This window comes from Physeter macrocephalus, chromosome 4 (assembly GCF_002837175.3).
Source record: "Physeter macrocephalus isolate SW-GA chromosome 4, ASM283717v5, whole genome shotgun sequence".
Lineage (NCBI taxonomy): Eukaryota > Metazoa > Chordata > Mammalia > Artiodactyla > Physeteridae > Physeter > Physeter macrocephalus.
Genome location: NC_041217.1, coordinates 63,581,210 through 63,593,932, shown reverse-complemented (window position 1 = coordinate 63,593,932; position 12,723 = coordinate 63,581,210). Strand labels below are relative to the sequence as shown.

At 38.2% G+C, this 12,723-nt stretch overlaps 1 protein-coding gene across 2 annotated transcripts in view; it reads right to left on the bottom strand.

Moving 5' to 3' along the window:
* Window positions 1-4,080: 4,080 nt before the first annotated feature.
* The window catches only part of FMO3 (flavin containing dimethylaniline monoxygenase 3), a 22,822-nt gene continuing 14,179 nt past the window's right edge, over window positions 4,081-12,723 (bottom strand). For both annotated transcript variants that reach the window (XM_007113046.4, XM_024116694.3), the window contains 3 exons: window positions 10,308-10,663; window positions 8,017-8,089; window positions 4,081-7,316 (listed from right to left, as the gene is read on the bottom strand). In XM_007113046.4, the coding sequence (XP_007113108.1) occupies window positions 6,974-7,316; window positions 8,017-8,089; window positions 10,308-10,663 (772 nt within the window). In that variant the 3' untranslated portion in view covers window positions 4,081-6,973. The remainder of the gene's footprint in view (window positions 7,317-8,016; window positions 8,090-10,307; window positions 10,664-12,723) is intronic.

Genomic DNA, 12,723 nt, shown 5'->3' with positions numbered 1-12,723 from the left:
TTCGAGCCCTGGTCCGGGAAGATCCCACGTGCCGTGGAGCAACTAAGCCCATACGCCACAACTACTGAGCCTGTGCTCTAAAGCCCGCAAGCCATAAGCACTGAAGCCCGTGCGCCTAGAGCTTGTGTTCCGCAACAAGAGAAGCCACCACAATGAGAAGCCCGTGCACCGCAACGAAGAGTAGACCCCACTCGCTACAACTAGAGAAAGCCCGCACACAGCAATGAAGACCCAATGTAGCCAAAAATAAATAAATAAAATAAATTTTTTAAAAAAGGAGAGGTTGGGGGAACCACATAAAACACTGGACAGAATTAGTGTTGGAAGGATGTAAGTGACACAGTGAAAGAGTTTAGATAAGAGTTTACCATTATCTTGCTGGAAAAATTTCAAGTTATAATTTTCTTATTTGAAGTCTCTGGGTCTGGGTCAGCCTTTCCTCAATTTACATAAGCTTGGGAAAGGAGGATTAATAATTGCCAGTTGCGCCTTTACACAGAGGCACCTGTTTACCTACATTCAGAGAATTTTCAATCTGTTGGTTTTGCTGCCCCCAGTCCCTGGGCCAATTCACACCACAAGCAGGAGGCTATACATTTCCATGTGGGGTATAGTATTACAACTAATCCTTTTGGCAAGAAGAAATGGACAATTATTCTGACCAACTTGTGTTTCTAAGTTTGTAAGCTGTTTATTTTCAGGGCTTCCTCCATAGCTAAGCCTGGTAACTGAGTCTTGTGAAAAGCAGTTGTGAATACAGTAGGTACAAAAGTCTATAAGGAAAGGTTTGAGCAATGTAGGTACCATCTCAAGATTAGAAAGGGTACTCAGAACTTCCTTTGTTAAATGGTGTTCTCTTAACCCAATAAAACAGTCAACTGAGAACTGGGTTTCTAGATTATAGTTGCTTTCCTCTTGTGGTTTGTCACAGAATTAACCTGCACCCTGCCAGGGGATTGGAAGACCCCTGGCTCTACCACTACCTCTTTGCATGTTTATTTCCCCATCTGCAATATAGGCATGGAGAATGTCTTGGTAAGCTTACATGCTGTTCATGAAAAGAGGGTGATAAAAGTAAATCTGAATGCACTTGGAGAACACTGTGATGTCCTAAAAATACAAGGTAATGCTATCTGGATAGGAATGGTAAGTAATAATAATTAACAAGGGCAACCATGTACCTCTGGAGTTTATGCAGCAAGTTGATTAGCCTCATGAATTAGTAACATGGGTTTCTTTCCATTAGTTGACTATTAACCCCCAAATAGTCAGCTTCAAAATAAATAATATATAAATAAATAAATAAATAAATAATATCCTGGTTTGTTTTTAAGAATCTGATTCCTTTGTCCTTCAAGTATTCCCATTTGCTTCTATAAATGTGAATGTATCAAATACAGAGTACAAATTTGACTTAACCTGATCTATCACCTGGCCTATTTTAAACCTCTTTTCAAGAACAATAGATTGGATATTAGAAAGAATTGCTTAAAAAACATAATATTTCTTGATTTAATATTAATTGGTTTAACATTTAATATTGATATGATTTGTTATATAGGTTAATTTTGATACTAGTCATCTTGATAAAAGGTAACTATAATACTTATTTAGGACCTATAAAAGTAATTTTTTTTTTTCTGTGGTACGCGGGCCTCTCACTGTTGTGGCCTCTCCCATTGCGGAGCACAGGCTCCGGATGCACAGGTTCAGTGGCCATGGCTCAGGGGCCCAGCCGCTCCGCGGCATGTGGGATCCTCCCGGACTGGGGCACGAATCCGTGTCCCCTGCATTGGCAGGGGGATTCTCAACCACTGTGCCACCAGGGAAGCCCAAAAGTAAATTTTTATTGCACTACCCAAATGCCAATAGATGTATCATTTTATATAATGAATATATCACAATTTGAGAGTAATGAACAATGCTATTTATTTTACAGAATAAAAATGACTTTAAAAGGAACATGTTAAAGAATTTTACTGAATAAATATGTATTAAGAATGTATTAAAATGCATGTTTTTATGAAGTGTAGTGAATACACATGCAAATTTATTTACTAATTTAATAAATATTTATTGAGTATCCACTAGTACCAGACACATTGAAGGCACTGAGGATACAGTGGAGAATAAAACAGGCGGGATTTATGTTCATATTGTAGCTGGGAGTGAGAAAGAGGAGGATAGATAAGAAACAAGTAAAAAAAAATGAATAAGATGATTTCAGAAAAAAGAAGCACCAAGAAGGAAATAAAACAGGATGGTTTGAAAAAGGGTTATGCTGATGTAAATTGGGTGGCCAGGAAAGGCTTTTTTTTTTTTTTTCCTGAGATTGTCCTATGTCAATTGAGATCTGAATACTATAAGAAAATTCCAGTACGCAGAGATCTTGAGATAAAGCATTTCAAGCAGAGCGACAGCAAATGTAACTGTTCTCAGTTGGGAATGAATTTAGTCTGAAAGAAAGCCAGTCTGGTGGGAATACAGAAGGGTGGAGAAATGTATCAAATGGGGTTGAAGGTAGAGCAGGATCTTGTAGGTCATGATGGGACTTTAATTTTATTCTAATGGTAATGGCTCACCATTGTAGGGATTTAATCTTGGGGGTGACAAGATTCTATTTGTGTTTGAGAAAGATCACCTTTGCTGCTGCATAGAAATTGAAATGTTAGGCAGCCCTAGCAAACTAATGCCTGAGACAAAGAAAGGAATCAGGGATCATGCCTGGGTTTTTGGCTTGAGAAACTGAATATTTAGACATCTTATTACCAGGATGAGTAAGGCTGAGGAAGAAACAATTTGGGGTATACATGTGTGTGTTGGTGGTGGGGAAAATGAAGAGTGAAATTTAGTAGTTGAAACTATGTGTTTGAGACGCCTCTCCACATGCAAGAAAACATATCGAGTAGGCAGTGGTATATATAAACCTAGAAAATTTAGAAGTGGTTATACAAATGATTCAAATAAAGGAATTTAGAACCATTCCTTATCACTTCTGGATGTTAACACAAAGAGCTGGTTATACAGAACTAATATCATTTATCAATGTTGGTAAGTTGGGCTATGATTTGTATATTATTTGTACTGAAGGGAACTATGTGCTGCATGATTTCTGGGTCTCAAAGATCAACAGATCTTGGACAGACACAGTAAGGTCAGATGTCAACTTGAAATCCATTCCAAATTAGGAGCAGATTTGACATTCTGAAAAGAATGTACTGGATTAGATGTCATGACATGTGGCTTTGGATTTGAACTGTGCCCTTTCTGGATGAGTGTGTAGTCCTGGATTATAATCTCTAAGACTCAGATTTTTTCAACCATTTTATAATGATTCTTATTAGGGGCGATTTCACTCCATTTAGGACATTTTTGAAATTTGCAGGGGCAGTTTTTGTTGTTGCATGATTGGGGAGTACTAGATATCAGATACCCAGTAAAGTCCTATACAATGATTTGTCCAATATTTCAAGCAACTTTTGAAACCCAATGGATGTGTATTTGTAGGTAAAAAACCCAAAGAGGTCCTAAACATTACAATGGGGCTACAGTGGTTAAGATATATTTTTTATATGTGTATGTAGGTTATATTGTCTATAAATTTCACTTCAGGACTGTAAATAGAGCATTGCAAAATACTTACTATTAAAAGGGGGACATTGCATTGGATTGAGTTGAGGACTATTGACTTCTAAGATCTTGATCAGAAGGACCATCAGAGAGACCACTTGGCCCAAGACTCATATTCATAAAGGACCTCACACTTATTCTTTTGATGTTGTCTCCAAATGAGATTCACAATGATAGAACTGAAAGACGTTTTCTATCTTAAAACATTGAATTTGCAGCTGTGTCTTAGGGTACAACTAGGGTATTATGAATTCCTATTTTTGTAATAAAACCTGTAATTATCTTGTGAATATATATGTAATATTGCATCATATCTTTTGCTTTAAAGTTTTAGTTTGTCCTATATAAACTTCTAAAATAAATTACAGTTTTTATAATATTTTTGACATTTCTTCATTTAAAAAATTGTTCTGATAGGAAAATGTCTCAGGCTTCTCTTGACTTCTGAGACGCCCTGGTGATAAGACCTGTGTTAAAGGGTTATTCTGAATATTAATTAAGCTTCAATACTTTAATTTAACATTATAGCAGATGCTAGCAATTTCTGAAAATCTTGGGCAACTGAGAACACAGAGGCTGGATTTCTACAAAAAATTAGAAGTTTTTGCTTGCTCAAGGCAAAGTTATATATATATTTTTTTCAGTTCTCTGTTACATACTAGACTGTACCTGACTGAAGACAGGGACCATATCTAACTCAGCATCTTCATCTTCATCACAGCATGTAGCATGGTTGTGTCTAGGGGAGCATGCTCACTTTTTGGAAGGCAGTTTGGGGTTAGCATGTGGGACACCATCCCAGAAGATCCAAGAGCCCTTCAAAGTGAATACTCATGCCTCCAATCATTTCTGCTGAAGGAAAAGGAAAAAGGAAGAAGGAAGGGGAAGAGGGAAGATGAAGAAGTTAGAGAAAGAAAAAAAGAAGTAAGAATAGTAACAGAGAAGAAAGAAGAGAAAGATAAAGAGGAAGAAGACAGGAAGGAAAAGAGGAAGTGAAGAAGATTGGTAGGTAAATACACTGAAGATTGACTTTACTCTCAGTATTTGGCTAAAAACTGCTACTTGGCTTCAGAAGCTGGAAACCTCTGAATGGCTGAATTGCCGAAATCCATTTCAAGGTCCTTCCTCCCATTGCGGAAAGTGGGTGTGGCCAATAATCCTATGATCCTGCAGGTCAGCTTCATATCTAATCAGCATAGCTATGAGAGCTGTACAAAAAAAATTTTATTTGCTTTTATTTTTAATATCTGACTATGCACTTTTAAGAACTGGTAAGAATTTCTAGATGAAACTGGGAGTGAAAAAAATCTTTTGTGCTTCATATGTTCAAATTGTGTGTCAGTTGAAATACACACACACACACACACACATATTTAGTCTTATCAGAGTAACATGTGGAATTGAATGATTGAGAATTACTGTTATATACCAAAGTAATTGAGACATTGATAATAGTTCAGTTTAGTATAGGAATAGATAGATGTTAATAGGACTATTAAGAGAGTATGTTGGCTACAATAGTTTAGGAAGAATATTAATGAGCCAATTATGTTTACAAAAACTTAAAGAATCAGGGCTTCCCTGGTGGCGCAGTGGTTGAGAGTCCGCCTGCCGATGCAGGGGACACGGGTTCGTGCCCCGGTCCGGGAGGATCCCACGTGCCGCGGAGCGGCTGGGCCCGTGAGCCATGGCCGCTGAGCCTGCGCGTCCAGAGCCTGTGCTCCGCAAGGGGAGAGGCCACAACAGTGAGAGGCCCGCATAATGCAAAAAAAAAAAAAAACTTAAAGAATCATATGAGGAAGAATAAAAGAAACTGTATCATATCAATTTTAATCTTCAATTTATTTTGCATACTAGCATTTATAACATGAAACAAAATAAATTTTATGTGCTGTATTTAATTTGTTTACTTGATTCCATTTAGGCCACAGGGTTTTAAGAAAAGTTCTGTTTCACTTGGGAATATTTGGGAATACTTCACGTCTTGTGAGAAGACCTTAAAAGCAGAATATTATTTTGCTACCTTTAACAATTAGGAAAAGGGAACGATTTAAAGTTGTGTACAACAACATCCATAATAAATCTTAGCTCCAAAGATTAAAATATCAAGAGAATTTAAAAAAAAAAAAGAAAAGAAGAAAGTGTTAGAGAAAAATGTGATCTCCTCCTCCTCTTGTTGCTCTAATGGCTTCAGTTAGAAATTTTGTAAGGAGTATTTCATAAGGAGTATGGATTCCAGGATTTTGTAGGGAGTATTTTGTCTAAAGAAGCATAAGAGAGAAAGGAATAATAAATAAGAAAGATAAAATGGTATTTCCCCCCAAATTTGAGACTGTCCCTTTATAACCAAGTATAGCACAAGATTTTTTTTTTTAATAAAGTTTGTTTGGAAAAAAAAAAAGAAATGAAGGTGTAGTAAGAAGTATGGAGTTTAACAACATGCAGAGCCCTCTGGTGGCTGGTGATGCTGACGGATTATTTTATCTGCTCCATAATGTCAAACTGGAAAATCTTGAACTATCAAAATTTAATTGTAACATGTAATAATACTTTAAAAAATAAAATTTTAGATTTATTCTGGCACCCCATTCTATAAGGGGACAATATAATTTTATATGATCCATATCAGGTTTTATTAGGCTTGGGTCATAGCTTTGGCTAAATATTTAATTTTTTAAAAGACTGTCCATTCAGTTAAAAGGTAGATTTGGTGCTCTACTCATTATTATTGTTATTGTTGTCATTATTTTGCTGCTACATGTTGGAAAGTTGGTTCCTTATTGAGAATCTAAATAAAATGAGTTACTTCTTGCTAACTTCCATTATAAATGGGGTCTTCATGCTATGTTTCTTGGCCAGGGGACAAGAGGAATCACCTGGAGGACAGAAATAGAATATAATAGCCAAATTCTCCCCTTGATCCTGCAAATTGTTTGTAGAAGTAGGCTGGGACTATCATATTACAACTACTCTGCTTAATCTGCTCTTTGTTTAGATTTGAAATACATATTTAAAACATTGTTTAAGGAGAAAAGGAATCATGTCAAATGTTTCAGGAGATGATTTAGGTTAGAGATAAAGAGCATATATCTAATTATGAAATGTTATGGAAATGTTATGGAATTATGAAATGTTAGTGGAAACTGAAGAGAATTGATTAATGCTCTTTAGATCATGACATGATTCTTACAGGGGCTTATTTAAAAGCCTAGAAATAGTACTGTCTTACTGACTAACGCCTGCTAAATAGGAAAGTAGGAGGTGTGAAATTCCTAATTTTTAAATAGCAAAGTTTCTTCCCAGCTAGTGTTAGTAACTTTCAGAATACTAGATGGAATGATGATTAGAACAACACAAGGAAAGCAGCAATTGACAGAACAGAAATAAGAATGGGCCTGAACCAACTGCAAAATAAGCAAGGCTTCAGAGGACTCCCAACAATTCTTGTCGTCGTGGGTTTCAATATCCGGTCCCACTGGGTCAGGATGGCATTTCTGGCTCCTGGCCACTTCCCCGGGCCCACCAGCCTAAACTGATATGGGCTGCAAGGGCCAAAGTAAACCTCCAAGGCCAACTTTGGATCTGTGAGAAACAGCCATAGGATGCTGGGCTTTGCCCCAATGAAGGAGGCAAGTTCATCCATATAAACGATATAATCCGTCTGTATGGTATCGCTTTTGCCAAACCTAGGGGTGGGAGAGGAAACAAGACTGTGGTCATCCACGCTTTGTGTAGGAACAAGAACAGGGAAAATGCCTCACACCTTTTTATCCATGGGAATCAACATCTATCCTTTGTGTTGGTAAGGGGACTATTGCCCATTATCCTGTACTTTGTAGTTGTTACTAACGGGCTTTCATACTGATCTCATTTGGGCATTCCACAACACCGCAAGGCAGCTGAGAAGGGCATTTTTATTCACATTTACAAGTAGGTAAATTGTCTCTTGCTCAAGTGAGGTTATTACTTCATGGCCACTGAGCTAATTAGTGACAGAGGTAGGACTGGAGCCCAGTTCTTCTGACTAGTTCTCATTTTATTAGAGCCATCTGTTGGAAGGCATCCTTTACATCTTATAGAATTTATGGGCTAGAAAATTGAAGTCCACATCCACATGTTCCCAAACTCCTCTGACTTCTAATCTTTCTGTGTTTCCTTTCTATGACATATTGCAGGAGCTATGCAGGGTTAAAACAGGATTTAGTGGGGTATCAGGTGCAAAATAGATCCTGGATATAAATATTTGTTGAATGGCTGGATTTAGCTCATAGCTGTCACCGTAATGACCTCACTCAGGGCCATTTAAAACTAAAACAGTTCCAAGTATTCACAAATTCTGCTTTTTCTATGAAAATTCTAGATCCCCTTTACAATAGCTGCTCTTACCATTTGAGCTTTTTCCCCATTTTTTCATCAATATCATTCATCATGTCCTTGACAGAAGGCAAAGTGCAAGTTCCTATTAAAAGGGAAAGACATGATAGTAGTTAAATAAGTCTGGCACAGGACCAGCTTGCAATGTTTCCTTTTTAATAGTGAGTTATGAATCACATTAGAATTTCCAAATTTTTTGTCACTGTCTAGCAAAATAAAATTTTGAGACAAACATACAGGTCATTCCCAATCTTCTCAGTGATGATACTCGTCACAATAATTAAAAGCCATTACCCTAATAATCTTTTATCTTTGTATCTTTGCACTTAAACCAGTTATCAGATTTTAAAAATCAGTTTCAAAATATTAGATTATATATTCTAATATCTCAGCTTTATTTTAAAGTATATTATCTAATAAATTATAGTCAAAGGTAAATAGGCATCTCTTTTTAAGATTTAAGAAAAAATCTTCATAGGAAGTTATCTTGCTTTGCCAGGAAAGGGAATTTCCAGCAGATAAGATAGAGAATTTAGTGAAGCTGCAAGGTTCTCTCTGAAAAGCCAATAGCTCCTGAATGAGACTGAGGATATGTACTGTCCATAAATCACCAAGGATATAGGGAAGTCCCAGGAGACCAAATCTGAGTTGGGGCTGCCCCAAGATTTCAGGCTCTTTCTGGCATCAATTTACAGAATTCTCTGAAATCTAGACCCAAACTTTTGTACCCAGAGATGCTTCCAATTAGTGTGGTTTCTTTGGCAATTCTGGGATCACCTGGAACAAGACTAGAATTCCCAGCCTAGCTCTGATTGCTCAAGGCCTACAATGACTTGCCTAACTCCCTATTCCTGAAATCCTTATAGGCAGTATCATGTGAATAGTCTGTAGACATGGCCTTGTTTCAAACCTTGGAACTCATTCTGTCCTTGGGCAGGAGGAGAGATGGAGAAGAGGCTATATTCTATAGCCCACCAGCTATTGCCATTGGGCTGCTTGTAGCTGACCCCTCTGTCCTGGTACCCTGGTTCCCCCAAATTGGATTGTTTGCCTTGTCTTCCATTTCCCCTAAGACTGAGTCTTTGCCTTGTGCATCAGTTCTCTGTTGATTGGGTATCTGCCTTGTCTCCTTTCTTCAGAGCCCAGGTTACAACTCTTGTCCACACAGAGAGTAAGTGTCCCACATTTTAATGCCAGTCTCTTTGAACCTGAACCCTGAACTTAGCTCTTTCTAAGTAGAATTTCATGCCCTCACCTTCCTGGCTGCTGCCTCACTGGAGTAACATCATCCTGCAACACATCTCTGCTTGGAGACTGGGGAGTGAAGGAGATCCAGAGAGATCACTGATATGAAGGACTGTAATGATGTGGATAGTAGCCTGGTGGTGGGCGATGATGCAGGCTATGTAGTTGCAGGTTCCAACCACCAGTATAAAAGAACATTTAAACCCCAGCAAGTCAGGTCGGACTGGAAGCCTTAGATGTGGCTTCAAAGGAAGCAGACCAGCTAAGATTCCTTATCCATAAGTTTCATACCTTTAAGACCAACTAAACTTTGCACACTAAACTTTGACATCTCTATTTGTTCTTTAACCATGGCCCTGTTTGGTCTTATTATCTGAATTGTCCCACGACAGCATTTAAAGCTTAGTGTGAATCTGATCCCAGTGCCTAGGGCTGGATGATGCTGCCTGCCTTCTTTGCTTGGCCCCAACCAAGTTTGTTGTTTCCTTTTTCTTTTTAAAATACAGGGATTTAGTATTCCTTAAAGACTGCCTGTCTACCACACCAAGTGCTTTCTGCTTCTAATGATCCATGGCAGGGAAGAAAACAGAGCAGGAAATCCACTTCCTCTCTAGCAATGATAATTTTTTTTCATGACTGTGGATGTTTAAAGTTGGCTGGATATTGGCTTTGAAACATCTTTTATTAACCTTTCAAGAAATGTCATTCTATTGAGTTTTGAAATCTTCATTTTATAAAGTTGTCATGCATTTAAGATGAGAAGCTCTGGTGTTCTCAAGTTTAATGAAAGGTCTTGGGTAATTAACAGTTCTAAGGAGTTATAAATTGCAAACTACTCCTTGAATAATACCTTGTACTGTTGTTTATGACAATCCAATGTAATATATTTTTAATTGCTTATAAAATATAGTACCAAAAAATGTAGAAATATAGATTCTGGAAACTGGATGGGACCTAGGATTTGTCCCTTGTTATTAGGATTATTGTTTTCACAAAGACTCAAAGCCATTCTCATTGGCTTCCATCTTTCCCATCAATGAGCTTCTTTGTCTACTTACCCTTTATTACTTGTACTGCCCAGCGAGACTGCAGGTCAGCTGTGGGGATGACAGCTCCAAGGGACTGGACAAGGCCAATCACTGCCATGGTTGGCTTCTCCAGTGGAGGCGGGAAGATGCCTTTAAATAAGGTGACCTCATTGTCTCTGCTCTTAATGATGGAGTCATCAATGAAGGGGTAGGCATAACTATAGCCTGTTGCAAAGATGACACAGTCAATGGCCTCAAACACTGTCCCATCCTCAAAAATGGCCGAAGTCTCTGTAAACTCCTTCACATTTGGCTTAACGGTCACAGTGCCACATAGAATGCGAGCTGGGAGCTCATCATTGAACACGGGCTCTTTCCTCAGGGTGCTGTATGGAAAACAGAGATGACCATTAGAACAGTAACAATTCCTGTTTCTTTTATTGGTCCATAATAATTATTTAATGATTGTTAATTGTTAATTAGTAAGGAAGGAGAAAACGACTCAAGATTTTTTAATGTGCCGTTGAGTGTCACCAATATGGTTGAAGAACAAAACTGATGTAAGGCAACATTGTGGAGTAAGAGAAGTTGTTTTTTTGCTGATCCCTTCTCTATTTCCTGTGATCTTTCTCTTCTCTTCCACAGAGTTCTCTCTAAATCCCAGAATAAGCACCCAGGCCCTTTCCCCTGTTAAAACCTATATCAGGAAAAACTCTTAAAGTCAGAGTACCTGGGTCTTTACATTTTTTTCTTTGCTACTTATCAACTGTGAACCTTGATCAAATTAAGTTTTCTTAATTTCTCTTGCCTCATCTTTCTCATCTGGAGTGGCAATAAAGTTATACCTACCACAGGTCATTGGGAGACCTAAGTAATATAAAGAATTTGCCATAGTTTGTAGCACATACATAGTGCTCGTAATGTTAGCCATTATTCTTAACATAGCATACTCCAAAGTGGTCATCATGATGTAAAGAAGATCAAATAGGTGAAAGGAAGCCAAAGGTGGGAAGACTGCAGTCAGGTTCTATCATAAAATGTGAAGTGTGAGCCCCGAGCAGACAAAGGCACAAGTCAGGTGAGGGAGGGAGCATCTAGGAATTTAAATAAGGCCAGGAGAAGGACGAGGCCACTGGAAATCTGGAAAGAGAGAGCTTCTGATTACTTTTTATTCAGTAATATCTCTAGTGAGTGCACATAAATCTGAACTTAGGGGTGAACTGAATAATGTTGAAGGAAAAGACTTTGTTCTTATAGGATGGTGAGAGCTGTGAGAGAGCCATCGGTAGACTCCACTGGGGTGGAAACTGAGCCAGACAATGAGATTGGTTGGAATGCTGATTGGAAAAAGGCTGGATTCAACTGCTCAAATTACCTGCCATTTATCTTCAACCCACTGCCATGTTGAAACTTCTTTTGTCAAGGCCACTAGGATCTTAAAGCTGCCAGATCCTATGGTCTACTCTTACTCCTCATTTTACTCAACTTATTAGCAGCATTTGACACACTTGATGGTGTCCTCCTCCATGAAACAGGTCATCACTCACCCTTGATTCCTTTCTACCTACCTTGCTATTCTTTCTCAGTGTCTCCTGCTGAATTCTTCTCCTCTTCCTGACCTCTAAACGATGATGTGCCCCAGGACTCAGCCCTCATACCTTTTGTTTTCTCCATCTCCATTTATTCTTCAAGAGACGTCATCTAGTTTTCATTTCTTTAAGTAATATCTATATTCCGACCAGTCCACATTTTTGTTGTTGTTGTTGTTTCAGTTCACATTTTAAACTTATGGTTTGAATGTCTCTTCTGTCTTGTGTATCCCACTGCTTTTCCACATTCTTCTGTGTGAATGTCGAATAGACATTCCAACTTTGATACGTTTAAAACTAAATTTCCACTCCTCCCATGTTTTTCCATGTCTCAATAGATGTCACCTCCATCCTTGCCCTCTTGCTCAGATCAAAAGTCTGGAAGACATCCTTGACCCTTTTTTTGCTTTCACATCTGTTATTCAGTCTAACAGAAAATCCTGTTTGGGTTTACCTTCAAACTGTATCAAAAATCTGACCACTTCTGAGCACTGACGATCCTAGTTCAAGCCACCTACCCCTCTCATCTGGATTTTTGACAATAGCCTCTTTTTTTTTAATTTATTTTTTTTATACAGCAGGTTCTTATTAGTTATCTGTTTTATACATATTAGTGTATACATGTCAATCCCAATCTCCCAATTCATTCCACCACCACCACCACCACCACCACCCCTGCTTCCATACATTTGTTCTCTACATCTGTGTCTCTATCTCGGCCTTGCAAACCGGTTCATCTGTACCATTTTTCTAGATTCCACATATATGCGTTTATATACGATATTTGTTTTTCTCTTTTCTGACGTTTACTCTGTATGACAGTCTCTAGGTCCATCCACGTCTCTACAAATGACCCA